General features: G+C 39.2%; 1 protein-coding gene across 1 annotated transcript; it reads right to left on the bottom strand.

Annotated features, from left to right (window-relative positions):
• Nucleotides 1-839: 839 nt before the first annotated feature.
• On the bottom strand, nucleotides 840-1,823 carry LOC118913507 (olfactory receptor 4K17-like). The gene has a single exon (XM_036887534.2). The coding sequence runs from the start codon at nucleotides 1,776-1,778 to the stop codon at nucleotides 840-842; it is 939 nt and encodes a 312-aa protein (XP_036743429.2). The 5' UTR covers nucleotides 1,779-1,823.
• Nucleotides 1,824-13,244: the final 11,421 nt, after the last annotated feature.

The raw sequence follows: 13,244 nt of genomic DNA, 5'->3' as shown, positions 1-13,244 counted from the left end.
CTCATTTTTATCTCATGTATTAATACCACATGTTACAGAGAGGACTAAGTGCCAAGTTGTGAATGAATCTATTCAAATTCAGAGCTTTTGAAACTCCACTGAATTGTGTTCTGTTAGTGGAAATTAGTAGTGATGTGATGGCATTCAGAAGACACTATATTAAATCCCTAGAAAATAATAGCATGCACAATTTAATTTATTATGAAGTATCATCTTTTACATTCAAATTATTCTTGAAATATCAGTGGCATCAGGTACATAGTTTCTGAAATTGAGAAATTTGGTGGTAGAAAGATGAGAATAATATTTGATAATATTAACAGCTTTAAAGGCATATACAAAAGCTCTCATTTTAGAGGCAACAAGAAAAGTGAGTGCACTTTGCAAGTGCCGGTAGGTACAAGACACGAGTTCCTGTTTTCTTAGGAGGCACCGCACATGAGTGCTGATTTAGACGTTAATGTTGTTGAGACTACAGAGAACCAGCTTTGGGCCCAAATTATTTTGACTGTACAGAAAAATCTGATAGACTTTCTAAGGAGTCACTTTGCTTTCCCTTTCAACCAATACCATCTTAATAACTTGATAAAGCATGTATTTTCAACTCCTCTCAAATACAAGTGAAGTTTTTATTGACAATTTTTATAATTCAGTCAGCATCACTTAAAAAAACCTAAAGTCATTTGTTAATTTTTATTGGTACAAAATATCCTTGAGTGGCTGATTTTTATAGTTTTGCTGTGCTTTACTTGTCTTACTCTGTATGAATCAATCACAGTTTTTAAAAGAAAGCCCTAAAAAACTTTAAAAGATACCCTGTTTCTATCTGAACTATATTTCTAAGTGTCTTCCCTCAAGCTCACAAAATCACTCCAGAGTTTCTTCATGGACATCTTCATTTCTTTGTTCCACAGAGTGTAGATAATCGGGTTCAAGATAGAGGTGATAATGGTGTAAAATACAGCAAGAAACTTATCCACAGAGTGGTTGCTGAAGGGCCACATATAGATGAAGATGCATGGGCCAAAGAAGAGAAACACCACTGTGATGTGAGCAGTCAAGGCGGAATGCACTTTGCACCTCCTGGTAGAAGACTGGCTCCTAATGGTGATGAGGATCAGATGGTAGGAGATGAGCAAAATAATGAAACAGCTCAGAGAGATCATCCCACTGTTGGCAACAATGACTATCTGTCCAATATAAGTATCTTTGCAGGCGAGTTTAGTAATCAGAGGGAGATCACAGAAAATGCTGTCCATTATATTGGGGCCACAGAAAGGCAAGTTCATGACAAAGGGGATCTGAAGCCCTGAATGAAGAAGACCAGACAACCATGAGGTCACTACCAGCAAGACACACACCTTCCTGTTCATGAAAGTCATGTAATGTAGGGGCTTACAAATCGCCACATATCTGTCATACGCCATGGAGACCAAAAGTACCATTTCAACTCCACCCACTAAATGAAGGAGAAAGATCTGTGTGAAGCATTCAGCAAAGGAAATAGTCTTGTGCTTTTTTACCAAGTTCACAATAACCTTAGGGGTGACAAAAGAAGCAAGGATCATATCCATGAAGGAGAGATTCCCAAGGACAAAGTACATGGGGGTGTTCAGGTTTGGGATGTAAAATACTGCAACCATAATAAGAAAGTTACCCAAAACTGTGACCACATAGAGAACTGAGAAGAGTACAAAGAGAAGAAACTGTATATCCCGGGAGCTGGTCAGTCCCAGCAAAATGAATTCTGACACTTGGGACTGATTTAACTGTTCCATGGGCTCCACTGTATGGCTTGTTCTCAGATGACCTATGGAGAGAAAGAAGACCATGGAGGCTGCCAAGCTTTTTTATTTATTTGGGTACTTCAATAATTTCATTGGACTTTAAAATTTAGGATTATTCTCTATTACCTTAATTGTCCACTTCTAGCCCTACCTTACAAGTAACAACCTATTTATATCTCTTGGTTCCCCTATGCTATCTGTGAGCTCAAAGGCATATACTTCATCTTCACAGGTCGATGGAGATACTTTGATCTTTCAGAGCTTTGTGTTTTTATGGGAGATGAGATCCCTGAGTCTGAATTCCTGGGTGGGGCAGAGAGGCTTGGCATATCTCTTTACAGCTCAGATTTTGAGTGAGTCTTGAAGTTATTGTCTGCCCACAACTACCTTAAGAAATTCTATTTTAGTTTTGAATCAATCCCAACATTTTGAAGGGGACTATGATCCATCAGATATAAACCTGCTCTGCATAAGTCAGTGAGGTTTGGAGTGAACTAGATCTCTATCTTTCCCACCAGCCCATAAGTGGGCTTCTGATCTCTTCACACTGTTGGAAAGCCTTTCTGGCACAGACTATTTTTCCTAATGTGACTGTCATGACACATGGCCTGCTGTGGCTACACCCACTTCTTAGAGAGGTCTTAAGATCCACATGTTGCAAAGGTAGCTATTATTAAGTGGCATGGATGAATATTCTGAGTCTCGGAGTATCCCCATTACATTCTAAGAAGGGCTACATATTATAGAGGAGGCAAGAAGGACTATGAATACAAGTGACATTACCTGGGACGTCTAAATTTCTTACCTCCTGCTCTCAGTTTCCATGCCACATCCTACCTGCCTTTATAAAATTGGATACTTTTAATAAATCAGGTTTCACAATTCATCATTAGCCATGTATTTTTCCCTAGACCTTCATTCCCATCTTTATAAAGCAACACTGGCCTGGTGGCTTAGGATGTCACTAATTATTTAATACTGACAAAATTGGCAGAGCATTCTGTTCAACTGGATGCTGCCGTTGCAGCTAGTGGTGTGTGCATGATTGTGAGTGTCTGTGTGTGTGTGTATGAGTATGAATGTGTGTGATGTTGCAAGAAACTCTACCTGAGACAGAAGTAGAACAGTTAACCACACAGGAGAGGTCAGATTGAAAGCTATGATTTCTGTGCTTTTATGAATTAAGATGTGAGAAGAATCAGTATGGTGCTTGGCAAGAACAGTGCAGTAAAGATGGAAGACTGGGACTGAGAACCAGCTTTCCCTCCAACAGCTGGCTTTCCTTTCTCTCTGGGTCAGTTTCCTGATTGGGAAAACAAAGTTATTGAGCTCCATCTCTGAGTTCCTTTTTCAGGCCCCAAATTTAATTGGCCTGTTATTAGTGGACCTATTGTTCTAGCCCCATTACACACTAACAAATTTGATTTTAACTTTCAGTCAACTCAAATATAAATGTCAAACACAATTGTCTAAAAGATTCTCTGTGATAGATCTTTTTCTTTTTTTTTTTGTAGTATTGTCCTTGATTGCGACATTTCCCTTATTCTACGTGCCTACTGCACCATTTAGCTCCCACATGCCCATGTTGCTTGGCCATCCCTCTGTACTGTCCTCCCCAAATTACCTTAGGGTCCAAAACATTTATCCACTGTCTATGTTTAAAATGGGCATAACCTTTGAGATAGATCTTGCACTTCTCAGAATTTTTCAAAAGACAATGACTGTATATGTGCTATAAAATTTTCATGGTAATAATATTATATATGTAAAAAAAATTGAAGCAATTTAAATGTCCTACAACTGAGGCTTACTCAAGTGAATTATAGGAATCTTAGGTTATAATATTACACTAATAATGAAATGATATTTGAGATATCTGTTTAAGAACATGAAACATATTTACATTATTTAAAGTAAAATAATGCACTTAGAACACTTCACATGGTATGATTTCATTTTGCAAACATTAAGTGTTTCATTAAACATATGAAATTTATGTATTTTGTGAAACGTTAGATAGTGCAACTATTAACAAAGAGACACTTGGGTTGTTGTGATGTGAACAACAGCTAAAGAACTCCAAGACCCAAATATCCCTTCATGGGATTTGCATGGGACCTGAGAATGTTTGTGCTCAGATTGATATATTTGAACTAAGAGAGTGTTGAGCAGAGACCTAGAAATGAAGGATGATGACACAGAACATGTGAGTTTGCTTTTTCCTAGTTTAGTTCCCAGTTATTGCAGTCATTTATAACTCAGGGAATAATGAATGTGGCTGAATGTTTCCAAGGACGTTCTGTAAGCAATCACTGGTGTGGTGAAAGAAATACATCGGGACCTCAGAGCTTTCCTGCCCAAGTTTGACAGTAGCTTGCTTAGAAAGATTAATTATAAAAAGGATTTTTTTTGCCCTACCCTATTCAACCCTCAAAAATAAAAAATATCTTTACTTGTAAACATATAACACTTGATGCAATGTTCTATATTAATAGATAGATAGGCAAGATGTTACCTAATGATTGTTTTGACAGGTGTGGGTAGTGGAAACAGCTCACACCAGCATTTAGGTGGGGTCATACCTCAGACTTTACCGCCAACGCACACTCTATCCTTACGCAAATCACTTCACCTTGAAAACTTGAGGACACTGAAATAAAAATTCAATGGAGAGCAAATTAGATAAAGTATGAGTATTCTTTGTGAGATTAAAGTCCTATGTAAATAAGAGATAAGATTATTATTTTATGTATTTGCCTCTGGTATCTTCTTTATATATATGTTACAGCTTATTCTATGAATTGAAGGCAGGAAAGTGATTGAAGAGTAACTACAAAAGGTAACAGCACACACAGTGCAAAAGGGACAGATGGCTTTTGGGAACTTGATGGCCATATAGGAACCACAGTAGGACCAAAGTCTGCACAGTAGAAGGAGAGTGGGAGACTGTTGCAGCTAAGAATCAATCTAAGGGTCACAGATGGTAGTTAGTAGTCAAGGTGGCTGTGGGAATGTGAAAGTGAGGTCTAAGATGCCTTTGTAGAACGAGAGTACATCACCAGAATGCAGTCTGCACATGGAAAGAGGACTTGTAGCATATACATAATGGTCACAACATTATACAGGCTTAGAAAATGCAAGACCTCTCATACTAAAGCGTTATTTGTTTTAGTGCCAAATGGTCAGCTACTTTCTGCATGTTTTCCACCAGGAGATCAAAGGCTCAGATCAGGAGGAACTGAATACCTTCTCGCCTTAATTTCCACAGTGGAGATGCTCTAACTACCAGATACTCTTTTTTTTTTTTCCTGGATAATTATTTTTTATTGAAGGGTAGTTGACACACAGTATTACATTAGTTTCAGGTGTACAACACAGTGATTCAACATTTATATACATGACAATTCTAGGTACCAGCTATCACCATACCAAGTTGTAACAATATTTTGACTATATTCCTTATGCTATACATTACATCCCAGTTACTTATTTATTTTAATATTGGAAGTGTTTATATATATATATATATATAGTGAGGGCATCTCTCATATTTTTTGATCAAATGGTTGTTAACAACAATAAAATTCTGTATAGGGGGGTCAATGCTCAAGGCACAATCATTAATCCACCCCAAGCCTAATTTTTGTCAGTCTCCAATCTTCTGATGCATAACGAACAAATTCTTACATGGAGTACAAATTCTTACTTAGTGAATAAGTTACATGGTGAACAGTACAAGGGCAGTCATCACAGAAGCTTTAGGTTTTGTTCATGCATTATGAACTATAAACAGTCAGTCCAAATATGAATATTCATTTGATTTTTATACTTGATTTATATGTGGATACCACATTTCTCTCCTTATTATTATTATTTTTAATAAAATGCTGAAGTGGTAGGTAGATACGAGATAAAGGTAGAAAACATAGTTTAGTGTTGTAAGAGAGCAAATGTAGACGATCAGGTGTGTGCCTGTAGACTGTGTGTTAATCTGAGCTAGACAAGGGCAATAAAACATCCATGTATGCAGAAGATTTCTCTCAGAACAGGGGGGGTGAGGTTCTAAGCCTCACCTCTGCTGATCCCCATTTTCTCACCTGATAGCCCCCCTGCGACTGTGCCTGTCTTAGGTTGTTTCTCCCTTGAGGAATCTTACCCGTCTCTGGCTAACCAGTCATCTTCCGGGACCATACAGGGAAATGTTAAGTTGGTAAGTGAGAGAGAAGCCTTATTGTTTGAAAAGGTTAGCTTTTTACTTCTTTGCATATTTATGCCCTGTGGCTTCTGTGCCCAGCATTTATCTTGAGGTGTCTTTGCCACTTGGAAGAATTATGATACTCGGTAAATTCGACCTGTGGCAAGAATTCTATTTAAGGGTTGTAATTAGGTAGGAAGAAGAAAAGCTATAGAAGTAGCAGGCGAAAGAAAACCTGGGAAGATTGATTATTTCTTTGACATATCTTCTTGTAGAGTAACTTCAGCATGGATAGGTTTTAAACTTCTAATTAAATTGTGCGCACACACTAACATAATAGGAGTACAGTTATGTAACCAAAGTATACCTGTAATTACCAGCCATCTCCAGTGAAACCAAGAAAACCAGTTAGGCACCTTAGGCATTTGTGAAAACTTATCTATGATATGGTGGAATATTGTCCAACTGAACTTGAACAGTCTGAGAGAATTCAGATAAATTAAAACAACCCATTCCTGGGGACTGTTCACATCCCATATGTTCTTTTAACAGTAAATAGTCTGTGGTTGTAAGAGTTTGGAGTGCTACAATTTGCACTTCTCCTAATTCTTGGTTGAGTTCCAATAATATAGATCCAGTCAAATTTGTTGTTTTACTGTATGCACAGGCCAGCTTAGATATCGCCTTCATCATTCCCATGGCAAGACCAGGAATTGGTGGGATGAGTGCATCTACACCTGTGGCAGTGCGTGGATCTTTGTTGGGTTTTTTTTTGCTGATCATCTTCTGTCATGAGTCTTCCCGAGAGTGCTGATGTTAGAAGTTCTTTTACATATCATATCTTAGTTCATTTTTGGGGTAGCCAAATTAGGCTTTGATCCTCTGTATAAACACAAACAGACCATTTGCCTACACTTTTATATGCCCTTTATATCCTTGTGTAGAACTCATTGGAGGTCACCACACAGGAACTGCTTTTTTTTTTTATCATTAATCTACACTTACATGATGAATACTTTGTTTACTAGGCTCTCCCCTATACCAGGTCCCCCCTATATACTCCTTTACAGTCACTGTCCATCAACATAGCAAAATGTTGTAGAATCACTACTTGTCTTCTCTGTGTTGTACAGCCCTCTCCTTTCTCCCACCCCCCTATGGATGCTGATCTTAATACCCCCCTTTTTCTCCCCCCCTTATCCCTCCCTACCCACCCATCCTTCCCTGTCTGTTTCCCTTTGTTACCTGTTATTCCATTCTTGAGTTCTGTGATTCTGCTGCTGTTTTGTTCCTTCAGTTTTTCCTTTGTTCTTATACTCCACAGATGAGTGAAATCATTTGGTATTTCTCTTTCTCTGCTTGGCTTGTTTCACTGAGCATAATACCCTCCAGCTCTGTCCATGCTGCTGCAAATGGTAGGCTGTTCTTATGGCTGAGTAGTATTCCATTGTGTATATGTACCACATCTTCTTTATCCATTTATCTATCGATGGACATTTAGGTTGCTTCCAATTCTTGGCTATTGTAAGCAGTGCTGCGATACACATAGACGTGCACTGGTCTTTCTCATACTTCATTGCTGCATTCTTAGGGTAAATTCCTAGGAGTGCATTTCCTGGGTCAAATGGTATGTCTGTTTTGAGCATTTTGATGTACCTCCATACTGCTTTCTACAATGGCTGAACTAATTTACATTCACACCAGCAGTGAAGGAGGGTCCCCCTTTCTTCACAGCCTCGCCAACATTTGTTGTTGTTTGTCTTTTGGATGGCAGCCATCCTTACTGGTGTGAGGTGATACCTCATTGTAGTTTTAATTTGCATTTCTCTGATAATTAACGATGTGGAGCATCTTTTCATGTGTCTGTTGGCCATCTGTATTTCTTTTTTGGAGAATCGTCTGTTCAGCTCCTCTGCCCATTTTTTAATTGGGTTATTTGTTTTTTGTTTGTTGAGGCGTGTGAGCTCTTTATATATTCTGGACGTTAAGCCTTTATCGGATGTGTCATTTTCAAATATATTCTCCCATACTGTAGGGTTCCTTTTTGTTCTATTGATGGTGTCTTTTGCTGTATAGAAGCTTTTCAGCTTAATATAGTCCCACTTGTTCATTTTTGCTGTTGTTTTCCTTGCCCGGGGAGATATGTTCAAGAAGGGGTCACTCATGTTTATGTCTAAGAGGTTTTTACCTATGTTTTTTTCCAAGAGTTTAATGGTCTCATGACTTACATTCAGGTCTTTGATCCATTTTGAGTTTACTTTTGTATATGGGGTTAGACAATGGTCCAGTTTCATTCTCCTACATGTAGCTGTCCAGTTTTGCCAACACCATCCGTTGAAGAGACTGTCATTTCGCCATTGTATGTCCATGGCTCCTTTATCAAATATTAATTGACCATATATGTCTGGGTTAATGTCTGGACTGTCTAGTCTATTCCATTGCTCTGTCGCTCTGTTCTTGTGCCAGTACCACATTGTCTTGATTACTATGGCTTTATAATAGAGCTTGAAGTTGGGGAGTGAGATCCCCCCTACTTTATTCTTCTTTCTCAGGATTGCTTTGGCTATTCGGGCTCTTTGGGGTTTCCATATGAATTTTTGAATTATTTGTTCCAGTTCATTGAAGAATGTTGCTGGTAGTTTCATAGGGATTGCATCAAATCTGTATATTGCTTTGGGCAGGATGGCCGTTTTGACGATATTAATTCTTCCTAGCCACGAGCATGGGATGCGTTTCCATCTGTTAGTGTCCCCTTTAATTTCTTTTAAGAGTGACATGTAGTTTTCAGAATATAAGTCTTTCACTTCTTTGGTAAGGTTTATTCCTAGGTATTTTATTTTTTTTGATGCAATTGTGAATGGAGTTGTTTTCCTGATTTCTCTTTCTGTTGTTTCATTGTTGGTATATAGGAAAGCCACATATTTCTGTGTGTTGATTTTGTATCCTGCAACTTTGCTGTATTCCGATATCAGTTCTAGTAGTTCTGGGGTGGAGTCTTTAGGGTTTTTTATGTACAGTGTCATGTCATGTGCAAATAGTGACAGTTTGACTTCTTCTTTACCAATCTGGATTCCTTGTATTTTTTTTGCTTTGTCTGATTGCCGTGGCTAGGACCTCCAGTACTATGTTAAATAACAGTGGGGAGAGTGGGCATCCCTGTCTACTTCCCAATCTCAGCGGAAATGCTTTCAGCTTCTCGCTGTACAATATAATGTTTGCTGTGGGTTTTTCATAGATGGCCTTTATTGTGTTGAAGTACTTGCCCTCTATTCCCATTTTGCTGAGAGTTTTTATCATGAATGGATGTTGAACTTTGTCAAATGCTTTTTCAGCATCTATGGAGATGATCATGTGGTTTTTGCCTTTCTTTTTCTTCATTTGGTGGATGATGTTAATGGACTTTCGAATGTTGTGCCATCCTTGCATTCCTGGGATGAATCCCACTTGGTCATGGTGTATGATCCTTTTGATGTATTTTTGAATTCGGTTTGCTAAAATTTTGTTGAGTATTTTTGCATCTACATTCATCATGTATATTGGTCTGTAGTTTTCTTTTTTGGTGGTGTCTTTGTCTGGTTTTGGTATTAGGGTGATGTTAGCTTCATAGAATGAGTTTGGGAGTACCCCCTCCTCTTCAATTTTTTGAAAACTTTAAGAAGAATGGGCATTATGTCTTCCCTGTATGTCTGATAAAATTCCAAGGTAAATCCATCTGGCCCGGGTGTTTTTTTCTTTGGTAGTTTTTTGATTGCTGCTTCAATTTCTTTGCTGGTAATTGGTCTGTTTAGATTTTCTGTTTCTTTCTGGGTCAGTCTTGGAAGGTTGTATTTTTCTAGGAAGTTTTCCATTTCTCCTAGGTGTCCCAGCTTCTTAGCATATAGGTTTTCATAGTATTTTCTAATAATTCTTTGTATTTCTGTGTGGTCCGTCGTGATTTTTCCTTTCTCGTTTCTGATACTGTTGATTTGTGTTGACTCTCTTTTCCTCTTAATAAGTCTGGCTAGAGGCTTATCTATTTTGTTTATTTTCTCGATGAACCAGCTCTTGGTTTCATTGAATTTTGATATTGTTTCATTCTTCTCAATTTTATTTATTCCTTCTCTGATCTTTATTTTGTCCCTCCTTCTGCTGACCTTAGGCCTCATTTGTTCTTCTTTTTCCAATTTCAATAATTGTGACATTAGACCGTTCATTTGGGATTGTTCTTCCTTTTTAAAATATGCTTGGATTGGTATATACTTTCCTCTTAAGACTGCTTTTGCTGTGTCCCACAGAAGTTGGGGCTTAGTGTTGTTGTTGTCATTTGTTTCCATATATTGCTGGATCTCCATTTTGATTTGGTCACTGATCCATTGATTATTTAGGAGCGTGTTGTTTAGGCTCCATGTGTTTGTGAGCCTTTTTGCTTTCTTTGAGCAGTTTATTTCTAGTTTTATGCCTTTGTGGTCTGAAAAGTTGGTTGGTAGGATTTCCATCTTTTGGAATTTACCGAGACTCTTTTTGTGGCCTAGTATGTGGTCTATTCTGGAGAATGTTCCATGTGCACTTGAGAAGAATGTGTATCCTGTTGCTTTTGGATGTAGAGTTCTGTAGATATCTATTAGGTCCATCTGTTCTAGTGTGTTGTTCAGTGCCTCTGGGTCCTTACTTATTTTCTGTCTGGTGGATCTGTCCTTTGGATTGAGTGGTGTGTTAAAGTCTCCTAGAATGAATGCATTGCATTCTATTTCCTCCTTTAGTTCTGTTAATATTTGTTTCTGGTATGTTGGTGCTCCTGTATTGGGTGCATATATATTTATAATGGTTATATCCTCTTGATGGACTGAGCCCTTTATCATTATGTAATGTCCTTCTTTGTCTTTTGTTGCTTTCTTTATTTTGAAGTCTGTTTTGTCTGATAAGAAAATTGCAACACCTGCTTTCTTCTCTCTGTTGTTTGCTTGAAATATCTTTTTCAATCCCTTTACTTTAAGTCTGTGTGTTCCTTTGGGTTTGAGGTCAGTCTCTTGTAAGCAGCATATGGATGGATCTTGCTTTTTTATCCATTCTATTATTCTGTGTCTTTTGATTGGTGCATTCAGTCCATTTACATTTAGGGTGATTATTGAAAGGTATGAATTTATTGCCATTGCAGGCTTTAAGTTTGTGGTTACCAAAGGTTTAGGGTTAGCTTCTTTACTATCTTACTGTCTAACTTAACTCACTTTTTGAGCTATTATAAACGTGGTCTGATGATTCTTTATTTCTCTCCCTTCTTATTCCTCCTCCTCCCTTCTTCATATGTTGGGTGTTTTGTTGTGTGCTCTTTTTAGGAGTGCTCCCATCTAGAGCAGTCCCTGTAGGATGCCCTGTAGAGGTGGTTTGTGGGAGGCAAATTCCCTCAACTTTTGCTTGTCTGGGAATTGTTTCATCCCTCCTTCATATTTAAATGATATTCGTGCTGGATACAGTAGTCTTGGTTCGAGGCCCTTCTGTTTCATTGCATTAAGTATATCATGCCATTCTCTTCTGGCCTGTAGGGTTTCTGTTGAGAAGTCTGATGATAGCCTGATGGGTTTTCTTTTGTAGGTATCCTTTTTTTTTGCTCTCTGGCTGCCTGTAATACTTTGTCCTTGTCTTTGATCTTTGCCATTTTAATTATTATGTGTCTTGGTGTTGCCCTCCTTGGATCCCTTGTCATGGGAGTTCTGTGTGCCTCTGTGGTCTGAGAGGCCATTTCTTCCCCTAGTTTGGGGAAGTTTTCGGCAATTATTTCTTCAAAGACTTTTTCTATCCCTTTTTCTCTCTCTACTTTTTCTGGTATACCTATAATTCGTATATTGTTCCTTTTCGATTGGTCACTCAGCTCTCTTAAAAGTCTTTCATTCCTGGAGATCCTTTTATCTCTCTCTGCATCAGCTTCTCTGCATTCCTGTTCTCTGTTTTCTAGTCCGTTAATGGTCTCTTGCATCTTGTCCATTCTGTTTTGAAGTCCTTCCAGATCTTGTTTTATATCTGTATTCTCCTTCCTTAGTTCTTGCATATTTCTCTGCAAGTCCATCAGCATGGTTATGACTTTTGTTTTGAATTCTTTTTCAGGAAGAGTGGCTAAATCTATCTCCCCAGGTTCCTTCTCAGGGGAAGATGTAGCAGATGCCGAAGCTGTCTGGTTAGTCTTGTCTGGATCGTATTCTTTTGCCTTTTCATTTTGACAGGTGCTATTTACTGTCAGCTGGGAGGGCCAAAATTTTCACTTGCTACTGGCCTTTCTTTACTGGGACAACTGCGACCCCTAGTGGCTTGTGTTGGGTAATTGCGTGTAGAGTGGGTCTTTGTGTCTTGCCTGGCCGGAATTGAGAAATTTCCCTTTCTGTGCGCAGAGTTTGTCTCAGGCTGCTTATCTTCTTTCGCAGCACCTGGAGGGGTAATGGACGCGGCCGGGGGTTGGGGGGTACTGTTTGGCTGTTTACCTCCGTGAGGGGTCTGAGAGCTGTTGCCCAGGGGGTTAGTGTGCCCGGTTTTCCCTGTAATTTCCAGCTCCTGGAGTATGACCTGTGTTGTTTCCGTCAAGCTGTTAAGTCCCTGTCCCTTTAAGACTTTCAAAAAGCCCCCGCTTTTCTTTGTTTCAGGGGCTTCAGCTTCGGCACGTGCTCAGAGGTCTTATTGCCCTGTTTCCCCAGTATCCTGGGCCCCCCGCCCACTCATTGTGTCTGTGCTCTGGTGGGGGTGGCTGGGACTGGGTGTTCAGCAGTCCTGCGCTCCACCTCCCTCCTTCTCTGCCTATTCTTTTCCCACCTGGGAGCTGGGTGGAGGGGCGCTTGGGTCCCGCCGGGCTGGGGCTTGTATCTTACCCCTTTCACCAGTCGCTGGGTTCTTGCTGGTGTAGCTGCAGTCTGGCCACTGTCCTGCGTCTTCTGGCCTCTCTTTTAGGACTAGTTGTTGTATTTTCAAAAGTATATATGTTTTTGGGAGGAGATTCCCACTGTCCTACTCACGCCGCCATGTTGGCTCCGCCCCACCCAGATACTCTTAAGTGTTCCACATTTCATTTGTACTCCAGATTTCTTAAGTCTTGGCCAAAATGTAGTGTGACCAACCCTACAGTTAATATTTCTGTGGACAGAAGGATTTGGTGAACAAGGACCTGTGGAGAATGCTGAGTATACAGAGCTCCAAATTAGCAAGAGATAGAAGGGGTGAAAAAGAAATCACTGCTATAAGTGTCCACAGTCAGTGACTATTGTTCAAGGAAGTAGAATGTCCATTTGTGAAGTGATACTGAA

The sequence above is a fragment of the Manis pentadactyla genome, chromosome 11 (assembly GCF_030020395.1).
Source record: "Manis pentadactyla isolate mManPen7 chromosome 11, mManPen7.hap1, whole genome shotgun sequence".
Taxonomy (NCBI): Eukaryota; Metazoa; Chordata; class Mammalia; order Pholidota; family Manidae; genus Manis; species Manis pentadactyla.
The sequence above is the reverse complement of the archived record's forward strand: the minus strand, read 5'-3'. Positions and strand labels throughout refer to the sequence as shown.

Excerpts from the sequence above, each read along its gene's own strand:
- LOC118913507 (XM_036887534.2), bottom strand. The coding sequence starts at position 1,778 with ATGGAACAGTTAAATCAGTCCCAAGTGTCAGAATTCATTTTGCTGGGA.